This window comes from Falco biarmicus, chromosome 3, assembly GCF_023638135.1.
Source record: "Falco biarmicus isolate bFalBia1 chromosome 3, bFalBia1.pri, whole genome shotgun sequence".
NCBI classification, from domain to species: domain Eukaryota; kingdom Metazoa; phylum Chordata; class Aves; order Falconiformes; family Falconidae; genus Falco; species Falco biarmicus.
The window spans coordinates 35,090,045-35,107,970 of NC_079290.1; the positions used below are offsets into that span (position 1 = coordinate 35,090,045).

Genomic DNA, 17,926 nt, shown 5'->3' on the forward strand with positions numbered 1-17,926 from the left:
TTCAGTGACCCTTTCCATCCCTCTGCCAGGAATACAAGGGCCTTCCAGAACGCATCTTTCACTGAAGCATCTAGCACCAAAGGAGACAAACTGCATCCAGCTCAAAACAGGACATTTAAAATTGAAATAAATCGCATTTTTAGAAATGAAAGTGCTACTGTTGAATTACAGCTATATTTGTGAAACATTTTTTGCCATAACTACAAATTGATTCATCCACAAAACATGATTTAGATTTCTTTGGAAAGAAATGTCATGTATTTTATCTAAGCCTTTCATGTTTAATATACAATATTTTTATCATATTGTATTAGTTTAGAATTCACTGAAAAATAGGTTAATTTATGAATCTAAATATAAACTATATGACTCAAAGTGAATTAATTTAAAAGCATAATTCAGTATCTATTGTAACATCTTTTGTCTACTCCTTAATCTCAATGCACAGGGTATACAAAATTTGGTTAGTGTTTTCCTCCTGCTTTCAAATGTGTGAAATGAAAGTGCATACTCCAAGAGCTTCAGTTTCTATATTTTCAGAAAAGTGAGCTTTTTCCAGTTCTAAATAGCAATCTGCATCTGCTGCTTCCTACTATTAACCTGAAGAAATACTGTGTAGTTTCTACACCAACATGTTTCATTCTGTGAGTTACTTACGATAATGTGGAAATATTGATTTATTTTTTCTAGTCTTTGGAGTTAAAAAGAAAAAAATAAAAAATTGTACACTGATCCTTGAGAAGTTATTGATTCAGGAAAGAAATAAAATCCTCATAACTTATTTTGTGTTTTGGAAAAAAAAGTAGAACACATACTGTCATTTTTGGTAGAACATGAATTTACTGCACTGGCAGACATTATTTTTGCAGATGTACTCATCAATGAGCAAGGCATTTTTAGTATTGTTTTTATAACGTCTTTGCTGTGTGCCACAACAAACTTCTGTTTTTGGATTGATGGTTTTCAGAAGTGAGTCCCTCTAATCCTGGTAATTCCATTGAGGGGTCCCCTGTGTTTTGACCTTTAATACTACATGTATGGGTTCATTTTCTGGATCCAGTCTGAGTGTAGAGAACAGCTATGAGAAGAGTTCTGCCTATGAGATTTCTACTTAAAACTGAAAAGTCTATTATGGGATGTCATCTCAGGAGAGTTTTGCTATTTTAGGGTGAAATCTTTCAAGCATAGCCAATACCATTTTGACACAGTTAGTTCTGAACCTGTGATTAAGCTGTTTTATGGTCTTGAATTTCATTAAACTCTGAAATGGCTTCCTTCCACAAACTGTTTCCTCTTATTGAAGAGATCCTTTCTTTAACTAGCAACAAATTACAATTAGAATCAACAGTGCATTAGTTCAAGGGATTCAGATTAGCAGTGTAGAGTAAGGGGCAACAAAATATCAACTTGCTTCATCCCACAATTCAATATAACCACCTTTTCCAAGAAAATGGCAAAAGAAGCCACAAAACATACTTTCTCTACTTTCCAACTTGAAGCCCCTAAGGGAATGGCTCGGTTATTTCTGTGATAAACATCTTAAAATAAGCTGATTACATTCCTGTCCAAGTCAACAAAATCATGTTTCTACCTTCATGATGGGTTGGTTGGACTTGACAAAAAGGGAAGTAATTCTATGGGGAAATCAAGCATGAAAGCCTGCGTACTGTGTGTCTGACTCCTTTTAAAGGTGTGCTGCATGCAGAAATAATATTTTCTGCAATTTATTCCAGCACAATAAATAGTCTCTGCAGTTGTGTTCCAATTGCCATTGTAATGAACTGAGGGTATAAACCCAGCAGGGGTCAAAACATCAGCCCACATTTCTAGTGATACCTCTTGCAACTCTCCAGTGTTAGAGAAATGTATCCAAAGATGATCTTGTCAACTGGAGCACTAAGACTGACATTTTTATAATTCACATCATACCTGAATACACTGAAGGATACTTTCACTGGGACATAACACTGTCTGTTAGGATCTCTGCACTCCTGATTTCACTTCCATTAAATAATTTACAGGTTCTGCAACATTTGCCATGTTACGCAGGCAGTGTTTTAGAGGTCTCACAGCAAGTGGGTATGGGTACTCAGATTAGGGTTGAATGCTATAATCTATGTTACACATTACTGAAGTCCTGACATAGTACCACAAAATATTTCTGAAATACAGAATAAATAATAAACCAAATTTGGTGATTATTCTGAGGAACAGATATCTACATGATAATGTAATATGGTCCCGTTCACTACAATGAAAATCCAGGATTCTGGGTGAGATTATTTCCTTGACATCTATTGGGATTTACTAACGTCCTCAGCTCTCTAGAAGAATTTTGGGCTTATTCTTGTTCTGGACAATGAGCAATATATACATAAAAAACTTACCTGAAAATAATTCATCTTGTCAAGGCAAACTGAATCTAAATAGTTCATTCTTATTAGACCATACTTTAGGACAATTGGTGAATTGAATGCAGTGGTACTGTTGTATTTTCATATGGATAAGAACAATAAAGCATGAACAAAGGAGATCTAATGTATGAATCTGTATGTGTATATGCTTACTAAAGCTTTTTTTCACTGTGCGAAAACCCGAAGATTCAAGGGTTGGAAAAGACTAACAAAATAATTTAAATTCTAAATCTACTAAAGCGAAGACCTGGAGCTGTAGGCTTTCTTTTAAATTAATATGAGGAATCATAATTCATTACTTAAAGTCTGGAGGCAAAAAGTAGCTATGGGCAAGTGGATTAATTCAAGATGCATATGAAAATGTCTAGGCTCGTGTTCATCTGCCAGAGAACAAAGGAAGTAGTGCTCCTCCCAGACATTCTCATAGAGTGTGAGCGAGCTGCATAATATGACACCTAAATTTAGATGTCCTCCTCTGTGCTAGGTGTCAAAGCTCTTGTTATTGGTAATGGACATCTAGCCAATTCATTCACTGCAGACTTGTGTGTGATTCAACTATACAGCCCACAGAACTTCTCTTTTTCAGAATGTCATCCTTTCCAAGGAATTGTTTGAGCTTCTTGTTCCTTGGGTAACATTATCTTTAGCTCTGTTTATCACATTTCCATTCTTTTATGCATGTCTATTACATGTTTTCTTTCAAGGTCTCTGATACCATCAGTTCATACAACAGGATCAAGAGTGGATCCTAGTGGCCTCACTAGAGGTCCATCTTCTTTGTTAGATGCTTGTGTTTGAGATTTGGATATGTTATTCAAGCAAAGCATATAATTGGCTCATGCTGATGCCATAATTAACCTCTCTTGCAGTAAGATGTACTGTTGGTGGACTCATTTAATGGTTGTGTGTAAGACAACATGATGCTTTGTTGGCCAGTCTGGTACTGCAAGTGTCTTATTGAACTCCCTTCATTCTTTCTAATATCTGATCCCTACCTGATCTTTCTCTTCCTCTTCCAGTGACGCTTCCAAGGACAGTATCACTCCACATAAGGGGCAGGGGAAGACAGGTGGGTGCTGAAAGATGCACGAAGAGGAAGATGAAGTTCCTGGGACATACTATGGGCTGGGTAGCTTGGTGAGCATGGAGGAGGGAATGTCTGTTGTTCATCAGCTTTTCTAAGGCCAACTCACTAAAGAAGGGTTGAACAGCCCCAAGTTGCCAATCCCTTTAGAACAGACAAAGACACTGCCTCTTTCTACCTTCAAAGGAATCTGCCACCACCCCCCCCCACATAACCAAACCTCCCCCGCCCCCCCTAGCTCACCCCCCACCAGCTCACATATAACTCTCAAGTTTTCACAGAAATCAGTGTGCATCTGTCTACAACAAGATTAATAGCTATTCTTTATTATCAGCTGTTCACAAGACCTCATGTTGCATAAGCAGTCAGGATGACAGATTTTAAATATGCTTCTTCTGAGGCCAAGGGAGTAGGTCAAATGCTTTTGAAGGGATTTCCTTCAAAAGTTATGTCAGTGTGCAGGCATGGCAGCTTTAGTAATCAAACCAGTTTTTAATGCTAAAGGCTGAAGGTAGGAAATGACTACAACAAAGCTATATAGTGGAAGCTGTCTGCTCGCAAAAATTACTATGATCATTGTTTCAGTAATATCCAACTAATACGAGTAACTCACATTTGGATCCTGAGGATGAAGCCCCACTTGAGGTGGATCGTGATGCTCCTTTCATGGTGAAAACCCCTTTGCCTCTGCGAGTTGTTGTCACAGCCACACGAGGACGCTTCAGTGGAATCACTGCACGGGGTGGTGGAGGGACGCGGCCATGGTAATCAAACAACCTACAAAAGATTAAGTCAGCTGGACTTCATAAAACCTTTTGTGATTCCATGTCATAGAAGCCTTGTCGACTAAATTTTCACGTTATCTTTGAGAAAATTACCCTTTGAAACTGTAATCACTTTATATCACAGTCAAATTAGATTTCAAGGACCCATGCACATTAAGTGCCATGTTCAGATTTCAGTCACAGACCAGTGCATAGCTCAGAGTTTTTTTGCATAATTTAAGTGAGGGATGCATTATGGGACTTTGTTATTTGCAGTATGGAAAATCCATAACCTGCTCTCCACATGATTTTATTGCACATGATTAACAGCAGTACATTTTGTTGTGGTGACATTTCAGCTCCTTTATTACGTGCATGGCTTAAATTCTAGTTTTCTATCTGCTATTTTTAAATATAGAAAAAGAAATAAACTTTTTTGAAGCCAACCATCACCATAAAGAAATATCCTGCGGTTTGCAAAATAGCAAAAGACTCTTTATAGTGAAGGATCTGTATATCCTTCTGAATGCATGGAAAAGAGACCCCAGCATACGTTCTCTTTATTGAAGAATGAATTGATGTAGAATCACTAAAATATCCAAGCCATGGGTAATAAAAAAATCTTGTTCAAATCAAAACCACTGTAGCAAGTAGACATTCAGAGAATTACCACTATGGTCAATAAAAGATACTCTACAACCAAAATGAACTAGTGTTCCCAAACAGAATAAGCCAATCCCAAAACCATAGTTATCAACAGCAGCTAACCTGCATAGAAGAAAATAAAGGCAGTAGAGAAGGTAATCACAGATACAGATATATTTAGAATATAAAAGCTACAGGCTTTGAGCATGACAGGTCAGGAGAAGAAAGTTCAGAAGATAAAGATTTGCAGTTCAGAGACTGAAGCAGAGGAGCAAGCAACATTCTCATAAAATATTCCCAAGTTTATTTCAAATTATACTGACAACTAGTAATTATGGAAATTTATAACTGCATGTTTAATTTTCACAATTCTGACTACTGTCACCCAGCTGGGCAGATAGATACACATTTGAAAACAGACACACAAGAAACAGTAATTCACTCACCATAGTTTCTAACCGCATGCTGAACAGGAAGCACAATCAAACTTTAGTCTTCAACCCTGTTTTCTGGCAAGTAAACACCTAATGCTTAAATCCCAGGATCCTTAATGTTGTCTGTACCGTAATTGTACAGACAATATAGCCAGCTCCCTCCTTTTCCATAACTTCCTACAAAATGTGTCACAAAAGTCCTGTCACTGTCACCTGCACTGAACTTGAACTCCATAGCTTTGAATATTCTTATCGAATAAGCAGTTTCTAGCTATTGTGAGCATAACTAAGCAATTGTGCATTAAGATGAATACAAAAACATTTTTTTTTGACTTTTAACAGAAATATTGTTTGTTGTCACTCATCATTTATCATATTAGATGATCTGCATGCAGGTTGGTTGCAATCTCTTGTTTGACATTACTGGAAAAAAATGTTTCAGAACTGTAAGATATTATGCAAAAAATCATGATGCAATTATTCCTCCAAAGGTGATTTTTGTCTAGCTTTCAATAGTTCATGTTTAGAAAACGTAGTGAAATGCAAAGCTATGTTTCTTTTTTTGAAATACATAAAAGGACTGTTATCTAATATTAATATTCTTTTATTTTTGAAATTATGCAAAGCTTTTGGGCTTGTGTTTCGTTGTGCCAAGTTCTACATATTTCAATCATATACTTCCTTAAAAAAAAAGCTTCCTTTTATCAGTTGTGAAGTATGCTGCTTGTTTTCCTTGTGAGAAATGATGATAAAAAAATGCTCAGTTCTAAAGCAATTCTTTGTCCCAGCAATCACTAAAGTGATAGAACAGTGCCTTCTCTTTCATCCACCCTTCTGAATTGTTCAGTCCTGATCATGTCAGTCAGTCTTCATACGGATTTTATTTTGCAGCACTAATCCTTCTTGCTACCCTTTTCTGACCCCACCACTGCTCTAGTCAAGATAAGATAGGTGTATTCTACCTTCAGGGAGGCTGGAAAAATTAATGAATTTTAGAAAATAAGACCTATGGTTTGGGGTAAACCACAGAAATTCAGGAGGTTCAGAAGTTCAGAAATTCAAAGAATCATGCCCATATTTCTTATTTTGCTTTTCCTATAGGCATGCTGATAGTACCTCCAACTCTCTGTGGGATTTTCTTTTCCATGCCTAACATATAGAGCTTTTCATCTTCTGCTTCCATTACCTTGGATCTAAGAGACTGTTAACTTCCCAAAGTTTTTATTGTCAACAGATCAGTATGTCCAGCCTTGAGAGGTCAACCTTATATTTGGGTTTTCTACCATAGAAGTTCTGCTTGCTTAATCCTGTAAGATTTCTAAATCAGAAAATTATACCATTGAATAATTTATGGACACATTTCACTGTCAACAGTTTTCCATAATAAAACAGTCACCAACACAGACACCAAGTTCCACAGAAACAAACTTTAATGTCCCATAAGTACTTCTTTTGTTGTGAAAATGTAACCATTATAGTTGTTCATTTGTGCTACCTGTAATATACAGAATTAAGAAAAAACTGGAAACACGTAAGTTTAATATTCAGGTGGCATAGATCAGATACAGTACTGTTTTTAAAAACATACAAATCCACGAATGAAATCTGGAGCCAGTAACCAAGTCTGTGGAAGTTAACTTTTTACAGGACATGAGCTGCTCCTACTGTCAAGGCTGGACTGAGGAGGATTAAACTGCACTGATGGCTTTTACTCTGCCTATTTATAGCTCACTATTTCTAGCTCTGTCCGAAGCAAGCATGGTCATTTGCATGCAAAAACAAAACTAGTAGCTTAAATTGAATCAACCCCAGGAAAAAACAAAACTAAAAAATGGTTCTGCTTTTTTCCTGCTGTGTTCCTAAGCAGAAAGGTCTATAGCACACAATAACTCAACTTCAGGGTGTAAACCGCTCCCTTGCAATAGTTCATTGCCTTACATAAAAGAAATCTCAGATTAGAAGAGGTTGGTGGAGCAATGCTTTGTTACCCTCTGACCCACGTGGCTGATGCTAACTAAACCAGGCTGCTGTAATGCAGACACAACGCTGCTGAATCATGAGTTGATCATCTGTGGTCATCCTTGTTAACCCCACGCTGTGGTGATTCTGCTGCATCTGAATGAAGAAATTCCCACTGTGCTGAGCAAGGCTGTGCACAGGTACTCAAGGCACAAGTCACCAATTGCTCAGATATCCACACTTCTTTTCCTCTTATAGAAATACACATTGTTTAACTTGTGGTTTACTTTCCTCAAGGTCCTTATAGACTTTAAACATTCTTGGAAGATACAGTTTGTGGGAGACATTCTATATATTTTCATACACATGGATGAAAAGACAAAGCCATGAGTTTCATACTAAATAATTTTACAGCTGCCACATGTTCCAGTGAAAGTAAGCCTAGAAGAACTCTGTAGGAAGAAACACTGAGCAGTTAAACCATCATTAAAATTTTCATCACAGAAATTGCCTGAAAAACTCTTAGAGAAGGAGAAGACCAAAAGAAGTGTTTAATGAGCATACATTTGGTGGTGGTAATCTTCTCTGTTTGTGATATGTTTAAATAGTGTTCTTCTGATACACAATAGAAATAATGAAATGAATAATATGCAAAATCAGAACAGACCTGTCTAACCAAATGACATGATTGCATTATAAACAAACAGTAGCAATGGTGTAGGATATGTACAAAAATATAACCACACATACCGATTGTAGAAATCATCTCTGTAGTAATCATAATCAAAGACATAACCACTGTGGAAAAACACAGAAAACCAAGAATTAATGGGTTTATAGAAAAATACACATTGATTAAAACTTTTGTGCTAATATTGGCTTACTCTTACATCATAAGCCCTTCTTGAAAGTCCTTCTACTTCTTTTCCGCAACTATACACTGCACATGACGTTTGTCAATGCTGTTGTCAGCTATCACTCTGGTATATTTGGAAATGTAAAGCCTGGGTCATGTAGAACAGTGTAAACAGTTGACAACACATGTAGAAAGGATTTAACATAGCACAGCAGCTCCGTAAATAGAGGATCATTGTAGTGTAATTCTCTGAGAGAACAAATGAAGTGAGCACTCTAATACTGAAGCCCTCTTCTTTGCTGGGCTAACACAGCATAATCAGTGGACTAGGAAGACTGTTAAATATATAAAGGATTGGTAAATGAGTGAGTAGGGGAGCAGATATAAGACAATGATTTTGATTTATGAGAAACATGGAAAAGGTTGGACTGTTGGTCCTTGAATTTGCCAAATCTTCTTTCATCATAAAGAGAAAAAGAAAAGTTAGGAAGATGAATGTGCAAGCAATAGTGTTACAGAGATGCCTTTCCTCTCAGGTTCAGAAAGCAATATACATAACAATCTGGGAAAAGACAGACACCATCAAGAGAAACAAATACAGGTATGAAATTGCAAAGGTCCAGGGGAAAACTATTTTTGAGCTGTCAATTGCAAAGTCAATCGTAGATTGATCTTTCTAGTTTTGCATTCCATTAGCAACCTTCTACCTTTATGGTGAAGAAATAGCAAAGAGATCTATCTGTCTCACACATCCAAAAAAACAGAACCAAAGAGCTAATGAATGGTCTGCATGGAAAAGTCACAAAGGATTTGTACTCTGCCTGATGAAGGACTAGTAACACAAACTCTTAAGTCTTTCACTTGTGTGAAGGACAATTATGAATAGTAAAGGATGAGAGGCATGAAGAAAGTATCACAAAAAAGGAGAAGCTTTAAATAAGAAAGCATAAAGGTAGAAAGGAGACAGAAAGGACACAGCACAGAAGAAAACATTCACTGAAAGTAAAGGGAGATGAATGATAGTAGCTACATATTAATGAAGTTTATCTTCACAGGGAATGGACTTGTGGATAATTTCTGCTCTTGAACATTGAGCAAAATGTCTTCAATTTTTTTTAGTGCATAATTTGAAGAATGGGTCAAGAATTATCACATAATGCCCCTTTCTCCTTTTCTTCCCTTTGATATGTTTCAGAGGTGGAACACTTAAAAAGGGGAAAAAATAGAGTTGGCAGGCTTCAATTACCTCAGTAATCATTTCATCCTAATGTTTTGATTTTGAAGGCTTGAAATTTCCCTTGTCTACAACTGGCAAAAATATCCATCAAAGGAGCAGGAGGTCAGGGGGCAATTTCTGCCTATGCCATATCTGCCTCGGATGCAAGTGCCCAAGTGCAAGTGCTAGGATAAGTTGTACTGTCTACCCACATAATACTGCACCAACAGTGAAGATCACAAGACTCATCAGGGGAGAAAGACAACTGTAGGCTTGTTGGTAACTTATTTAACAAAAGAAAATATGAATTTTATGTGAAACACTAAATAAAACAGCCCTGAGAGACCAGAACCCAGCAGCAGGTAAGCTGTATGGGGCAGAGGAAGCAAAACAACAGTAAGTAGTAATAGTTAGATTATGTATAGCGATCATGTTTCTGTATCTTACCTTGACACAAAACTAGCAAAATTTTCCCTAAACTATGTGACAGTTCTTGTTTTGTCTTTCACCCTATAGCCAGTCTGCATGGTACTAAGAGGTAACAGGTAGAAAAGCTGTTATTTTATTTACAGCTATGCACAGTTTGCTATTGTTTTTATCTAGCTGAATGATTAATAGCTGCAGTAAGCCCATACTTAATATTCAATTTGTGTTTTTAAGTAGAAGATAACAGACAATTTGAGGAAAAAAGATTAAATTTAAAAGGCCCGTCATGTGAAACCTTTCACCTGGAGTGACAATAATTTAATTTGCATAAAGACCAGATAAAATCAGTTTTTCAAGGTTGAAGACCATGAAGCTGATGAAGAATAATTCACTTTGCATGAGCTAGCATAAAGCTGAAGAGCAGCTGTATTTTTCTGTGGCAACCACAGTCTGACCTATAGGAGCCAAAAAGGACTGCTGGCCTTTCACTGGGCTTTCAGAGTGTGGAACTTATTTTTCGTGTACAAATGCCATGACAGAGATGGCTCAAAGCCATCCCCAGAAACTGTGGCACTGATGAGGCACGGGGGGGAGAGAAGTCTCAGGCAGAGACCTATCTGAGTATGCTAGTGAAGAAAGTCAGCAGGCTTGAGAGAGGGTCGAGTGGCTGGGAAAGGCTCACGGGTTCTTCAGATGAGGGGTTGTAGGCAGTGGAATTTTTGGGTAGGGAAAATGTGGGAAAGGGTTTCTGGTTTGGCAATGGATTGTTTCTCTCCTCCCTGACCATCTGCTTTCACTCTGTCACTACCACTAAGGAGATCCTATGACACAGAATTCTTCATGCAGATTATTTTTATACATTTTAAAAATGTGGCTTAGGATTGTAAAAGAAAATTTTAGTGTAACATCTTGGACATTTCTTCTTTTTTGAGAGAAGCAGTTTATCACATCAGTCAGCACCTAAGAATTTCATTCTTTTGCTATGTTCCCTGTTCAAATAACTTCTGTCTTGAAACTGAACTCAGTTCTTTATGTTCCTTCAGCTTTGTAAATGGGAGTTTCAGCCCACATGGTCTATCGCTTATCTGTGGGACCAGAGCAGGAAAAAGTAAAAGCACATTTTGGAGTCTGGTTATCACATGGCAGTGTAAACTATGGATTCTTGTAAATTTTATGGGTTGTTTATAGTACCTTTTAAAAATACTTCATTGCTTCAGAAGCACCTGATACTGTTATTATGTCTTTAATTTTCACCTGGAGATACGCTAGTGGTTTTCATATAGTGCTTTACAGCTGAAGCTATCTAAACAGCTCTGCTACAGATGTTACCTCTAATGTTAAAGTTAAGGTGCTTTGCATTTTTGCATGGTTTAGTTCAGCAGCATCCATTGCTACCAAGATAAAAAGTAAGTGCAGGTATTTTGTACGTTACATGACAGTCAGTCTCTGAAACAGGCATACACCTGTCTTTAGCTGCAGCAAACATTATTCAATTTGTCCTTCTTATCCATCTATCTGTCAAAAAGTTACTGACCCTGTGAATATGATACAAGATGCAAACATATTGTGGCTTCTAAGAGTGCAACCTGCTAACACCATTGACGAACTAACAGGAGTTGATTTGCTTACATTTCTAGTCTGAGTTTATTGTTAATGAAATCATTACAGTTCAAGGGCAGCCCTGTTAATTAAGTCCCATGTGCCACGATACAGGTGCTGGGGACTCCAGCAGGATGTGGGGAGGGAATCTCTTCTTTCCTCACAGACCATTTGGGATCCCTCCCTGCACTGGCAAAAACCATTTCTGTGTGGACATATGGAGTGGGAAAGAGCCAGTTCTGCACATACAGGGACTCCCTACTTGGGACCCATGGCAAAGATTTAGCAACAGCTACCCTCAAGGTCGAAACAATACCCAGAGAGACTAGAGATGGATGAGCTGCTATGAGCTTTCAACAGAGCAAGGGGCTCAAATCCTTTTTCCCTTTCCCATTACTTAGTCTCACTGAAGAAAGCTGATGTAATTCAGGTGTTGGTCATGGAGGAAAGACATTTTTCCTTCCATGCTATCTATTAAAATAACAGAAGAGGAATAATACTGTAAGATCTTATCTGTAGGTGTTGACCCCTATGGAATAAGACAGGTAAAGGAGGGTGGGTTTAAAGCTTCAGAAAATCTTGATGTGGATCCTTCTTTGTATCCATGATCTGTGTCTCTTTTCCCCCTCTGATATTCTACCTGCAGCTGTGGCAACAGAGGCCACACAGAGGCATTATGTAACTCCTGGTGTTAAGTGTCCTTCACTGTGACCGCTGAGTTAACAGTCCTTAGAAGTAAGGCATCACGTGAGACCCTTAGAGGTGTGGGGTTTTGTAAAGGTAGTTCCTAGTCCTCTTGCCTGTAAAGCAGTTGTCCTGCATGAGTACTGAAAAGGCTATCAACCAACGAAAATTAAATGAACCCAAAATGGATGACCTAGGAGAGAAAAAAATAATCTCTTCTGGTTTTCCAACTAATCTGACTTGGCTTTTTTTTTTTTTTTCATTCCTGCCCCACCCTCCCTCCCCTTTTTTTAAAAAAAAAGTTGAATGATGTTTTTTATTTGTAATAATAATTTGATGAACTTAGTGTGAAAGCAACCAGTAGACCAGTACATCTCTCCATCTTCAGGCATAATTGTTCACACTTATGCATGTCAAGGACATGCATAAGCTTTGGTCAGTGCTGTGGTGTAAAACACAAAGCAGAAAATTAGCACAAATAATCACTGGCACTGAGATCAAGGTGACTGCAGGGCTCTTAACCTCTTGAGAGTTATTCCTTAGCAACCCAACAACCTGTATTATGGAGGCTGCAGGAAATCACTTGCATGGTGTTGAATACCAAATAGTCAGCAAGTCGGAAGCAGAGAAAGGTTTAAAAGAGCCTGTGAACTGGTGGAGTCAGCAGTTTCCTAATGGCACTGTAAACAGGCAGATTACTTACCAACATATGCCATCTCTGCAATATTAACAACAGAACTGTGTGCATGATGATGCTATTAAAACAAAAGACAGTAAAAGACTGTCATGCTCACACTGGGGCAAAGAAAACTCATCAGTAAAGTGTATTTCTGACAAAAGTCATGGTTCCTTTTTCTGACCTAGTATCACCAAGATAATCTTGTCCGACTGTCTTTTTTTGGCTTCAGTTCACACTATGCCTGCTTTAAATAATGCATGCCTGAGAACAAAGGATTCCTCAAAGACCATATTTTCAGATGCTGTACATATTCAGATTTCCTATGCACAACAGCAGTTGCACATGTCAATCAGGCAAATGCAGAATTAAGCCTCTGTGTCTTGAAAATAAGCCTATAGATGTTATTATGTCTTTATTTATCTGATGATGTTGTATGTTGAAAATATGTACAGTGCAGCCTTCTGTTCTATGCCACAAAAGATTTTTTTTAAACTAATGATCACATCCTCTTTTAATTTACTCAGCTCCAAACACTAGCGAGTATAACTGACTTCAGTGGAGTTATTCTGACTTCAGAATAGTTAATGCAGAACAGAGCAGAAATAGCTTCTGTTATTTACATGGCAACAAGAATTTCTGTCTTGCATGTGAGTCACCCTTAGCTAATACCTCTTTTTCTTTCTACAGGTACAAAGATGTATTTGTAAATCATAAATGTTGACAAACCAGGCATAATGTATCTTAATTCAATTGACAGTGCTATCACCATTTATACTGTCAATTGCTTCTTTGTTGTCAGGGCTGGATAAAAATATTAAATATAAAAGCAATATTCCTTCAATCAAACTATTTTTAGGAGACACATATCAACCTAATGGTTGAAACTAGTATTCCAGTCACTTGTAAAATCATTTCTCTTGTCATGTAGAAAGAGTGCTAGAAATTGTTCCTGTTGAGTGCAAAAGAGAATCAGTCTAAACTGACGTGATATGAAAAAAGGAGTGGGTGAGGATAACTAGATGATTTAGAGAATGAGCATTGGGAGAGAGAAACTTCCCCTGTTAGAAGATCAGTCAGATGACAATGACTTTCATGAGCTATTGAAAAACAAGGTGGAGATTTCAGGCCACTTTTCAGTGGATGGTTATCTACATTCCCCAAAGACAAGAATTAAATTGGTTAGCTGAATCCCACCTTTACTTCAGAGATAACTCCATTTTAGTTAAGGCTGAGAATTCTGATAGAAGTGGAAGGACACTTCTGTTCTGCAGTTCAGGCTGTATATTCTGCAAAGAGAATATTCTCCAGAGCCTGGTTTTTGCTGACATATTTATTTTCAAAAGACAAATTTTGTCAGGGATTCCTTCAACTTACATATTCTTGGAGGCTTACAGCAAGAAAGAGGAAGTCTGAGGAAAAGTGATTGCAGAAAAGTATTTTTCAGTCAGTTTCCATAGTGTGGTTATGAGGGCAAGTAGGTGTAGTTAAAAACAAAAAAATAATTACCAAAATCCCCAGACACTTGTCACAAAATGCCAAATGATTGAACATAACCTACTATTTGTATATTTCAATTAAAGATCTATTTTCACAGTAATTTTGTAACCGTAAGTTAATAAAGGTTTTATTCTAACTCTATACATGTTCATTCAATTAAGTGCAAGATAGAGTTGGTTTTTTTCCTTAGGTGGGGGAGAAGTATGGAGCCAAGTTTCAAAAAGTACAGAAAGGAACGTAGTATGGTAAATGGAGAATTTTTTTCTGCAAAACTGAAAAGTTTTTGGCAAATCTAATCTGAAGAGGTAGATCTTGTCCAAGCAAGATGTGTATACATAAAAAGCTGGCATACAGTATTCCATTTTCCTTCAAAGTAACTTTCTGCAGGCAGTAGGCTGAATTTATTTGCAATATGATTAGGCTGTATTTTTTTCTATCTTCAGATACATCCCTTCTGTACCCTTATCCTCTCCCCTAAGAACTATTTTCCCAATGAAATATATTTTGGGAAAACCACTGAACTTACTCTCCTGAATTTTAGGCAAAACTTGTGCAAATATTCAAAGTTGTACATGCATAATCAGGTAGTTAGTCACTTAGACACTTTTCCTGTAGAGGATTAAGCAAAGCTTGTGAAGCACAGGATAGCAAACACATGAAGATCAATATTCAGACTCCAGCAATCAGTTGGTCTGGGAGCTGTTTATGGCAGCCAGATGGGCACAAGTGATGCAGGGATTTCAAGGCAAAATTAGACTCCACCAATTTTTGGTACAGCTAAGTGCTAAGTATCAGAATTGCTCCTAACAAAAACTACTTACTGTGGCTGCAGGGGCAGTCTATGCTTAACACTGTTAGCCTGATGCTTTTTAGAAAAAAAATAGTAGGTTTTGTATGTAAAGAAACTTGAGTGAATCTATCTACTGTCTCCCTGGCCTTTCTACTCCTCCTGTTAAATTATTTTTCTGTCATCTAAAGTAATCTCCAATTATTCATGTTTCCTGTGGGAATGTTTTATAGTAAGGTAATGAAAAAGCTTTCCAGTGGCCTAACCGTTTCCCAAGGTGTTCTTTAATTGTATAGAGTGACTGGGAAATTCTTGATGTCCATACGGTATTTTTTCTTAGTACAAAAGCAATGAGTCCTGCCTCTTATAAATGTGTTTTAAATTCAGTGTATTCAAGCTACTACTGTCAAACCATACACATGATTGATTATCCAATTTATTAGTAATATTGTATACAGTGCAGGAGTGTCATTTAACTTGGTTTGACAAGTACAGAAGACTGTCATTGACAGGTGTAGGAATAAGTGATGGCTTTAGGCTTTAAAGTGTTTCTAGAGCATTTCACTGAACAGCAGATTGATAAATTAAAATCACAGTGGTAGCACTGGAGCTGAAAAACTAACCACTTAAGATTGCAAAAACAGGTCTCTGAAAACTTCATGTACTCTTCAGAGAAACGCTGAATGAAACAGAAAAGCACAGTTCATGAAAGATTAATCAATTACAGCATGACAATGTCAGAGTTTATGCAAAGAAAAATATTTCTAGAAAATTGCAACACATGCTTTCCTCTTTTCAAACTGTCAGAAGACTTAAATTAAATTTAATTCTCTTCTCATTTACACTACATTTACTGATGTAATATAATTGTTTTGGATTGAGCAACATTTAAACAATGTATAAACCAGCAAAATGGCTACATGAAAGAGACCATAACTGTCAGTGTCCTAAGTACAGCTTATGTAAAACAAGACATACTGTTTGTTTTTCCAAGAGTGTGCTTTGCAAGTGAAGTTACAATGTAAATGGAAATACCAGATGCTGTGAATCTAAGAAAGCATTCTTGTACTCATTGTTCAATATTTTCAATACTCTTGACCCACTGTGCAATGATTTCTATGGTAAATATATACAGGAAGTGCTTCTGACACAAAGGAGATTCTTCTTTATCTGAGCACAGGACTAGGCTCAATTCTGGTCTGGTCAGAGATGAGTGGAAAGGGGGGTTGTGCATCACACAACCAGTTGTGTATCCTCTAGACCAGTGCTAGCTATGCTGACTACACTGACAAATCTGTGCCTCCTAGTACTTCAGTGCTCTGGAAGGGCCTATGACCGTTCTTTTTCTGTACACAGAGTAAAGAAATCAAGATTGCTTTTCTGTAAGGGAATAAAAAGTCACAAAACAAAGGAATTCCTAAAATATCAGTGAAAAGACCTTTTGATTTGCAGAAGAGCATTCAAATGTCACCACTCTGAACTACCTCACTGTAAATCCAGAATAAAGCTGTTGAAATCAAGGGATTGGATATAATTATTTTTCTTAAACGTATGTCTGGATTTTTTCATTATATTCATTCTCATAAAGGAAAGTGGATTTTTGTCCCAGGTGACTCACCTGAGTGTAGTATGTGGCAAAACAGACTGGTGGCTTGCTGTGGTATTGTTATTACAGTTTTCCTATACAGTTTTGGGTGTATGGTAGAGCTACGGATTTCTTGTCACACAGATATGACATGAGTACGAATCATCTAGCTGAAAATGTTCTACATATCCTTTCTAATTTGCAAATAAGTATTGTTTGACAGCAAAGGACTTTCTTCCCTTAGGGAACCCCCATATGGGTTTCTTTTGCCTGATACTATCTCAGCTGACTTGTGAGGCTGGCTGCTTGGCATCTACAACTTACCTTAGGCATGGCCTGCCTTGGAGGCAGCATAGACACACTTTCCTATCTGCAACAGGCAAGGTCTGAAGTTCTTGTGCCTGTGTTTTTTGAAGAATATCTTTTTTTGCTTAGGGAGGGATCTTTCTCAAGTTTCCTCATACAGTTGTGCTCCTGTCTTTCTGGGCATGCAGGGAAGAGTGCAGTCTGGGTACTCTCCTGCTTTACTCTGCCTGATACACTTCAGTTACCTCCACACTCTAAGGGCTTGTTCCACTCCCTGGTTCACTGTCAGGGCACCCAACAATATGGGGTATATTATTTCCTCTTTCTCATTCAAGATTTTTTGATGAGCACATCCGATGTAAACTCTGATCAGGTTACATTTTTGGCTTCAGGTTTAACCTGGTTTTCCCCAACTCTAAGCTCCTTAAAATGCAGTAGTCACATTTTGTAAATCACATCGTAACCTTTCTCAAACATTTTGGTAGCATTACTGATGTTAAGTTAATGGTCCACAATCTGACTACTATATTTAAAAAAAACCAACAACCCACAATAAATCTGGGGAGTTCAGTATGTATTTTATATGATCTTCTTTTCACCTTTTCCCTTGCATTCCCTGAGTGTCACAGGACCTCTGATGGAGACTCCTTCATATCACTGTATAAAGTTCTGAAAAAACAGTTACACAGATGCACACTTTGACAGCTTGCTTGCAGCAGGTGGGCAAGTTTCATTACCTTATTGTTATTATCTGTTAAGAACATAATACCAGTATTTGTGCATAAGATATCACATTCAATGGCTATAACACTAGAATTAAGAATATCTTGTATCCTGCTTGGGGAGAACATTTACAAATGTTTCATTATTCTTTTCTGCCAAAGTGATTCTATGTTCGTAAAAATTAAATATTAATGCATTCAGATTCTCATTTAGAATGTCATTCATCACTCTTAAATAAGGCAAAATAACCATCCTGGTTTTTAGACAA

The 17,926-nt window shown here is 37.3% G+C and overlaps 1 protein-coding gene across 6 annotated transcripts in view; it reads right to left on the reverse strand.

Annotated features, from left to right (window-relative positions):
* RALYL (RALY RNA binding protein like) overlaps nt 1–17,926 on the reverse strand; it is a 401,162-nt gene that overhangs the window by 28,479 nt on the left and 354,757 nt on the right. For 4 of the 6 annotated variants that reach the window (XM_056332687.1, XM_056332685.1, XM_056332682.1 and 1 more), the window contains 3 exons: nt 8,051–8,098; nt 4,112–4,275; nt 3,410–3,490 (listed from right to left, as the gene is read on the reverse strand). In XM_056332687.1, coding sequence (XP_056188662.1) covers nt 3,410–3,490; nt 4,112–4,275; nt 8,051–8,098 — 293 coding nt within the window. The remainder of the gene's footprint in view (nt 1–3,409; nt 3,491–4,111; nt 4,276–8,050; nt 8,099–17,926) is intronic. The other 2 variants (XM_056332686.1, XM_056332683.1) reach the window with 1 other exon arrangement.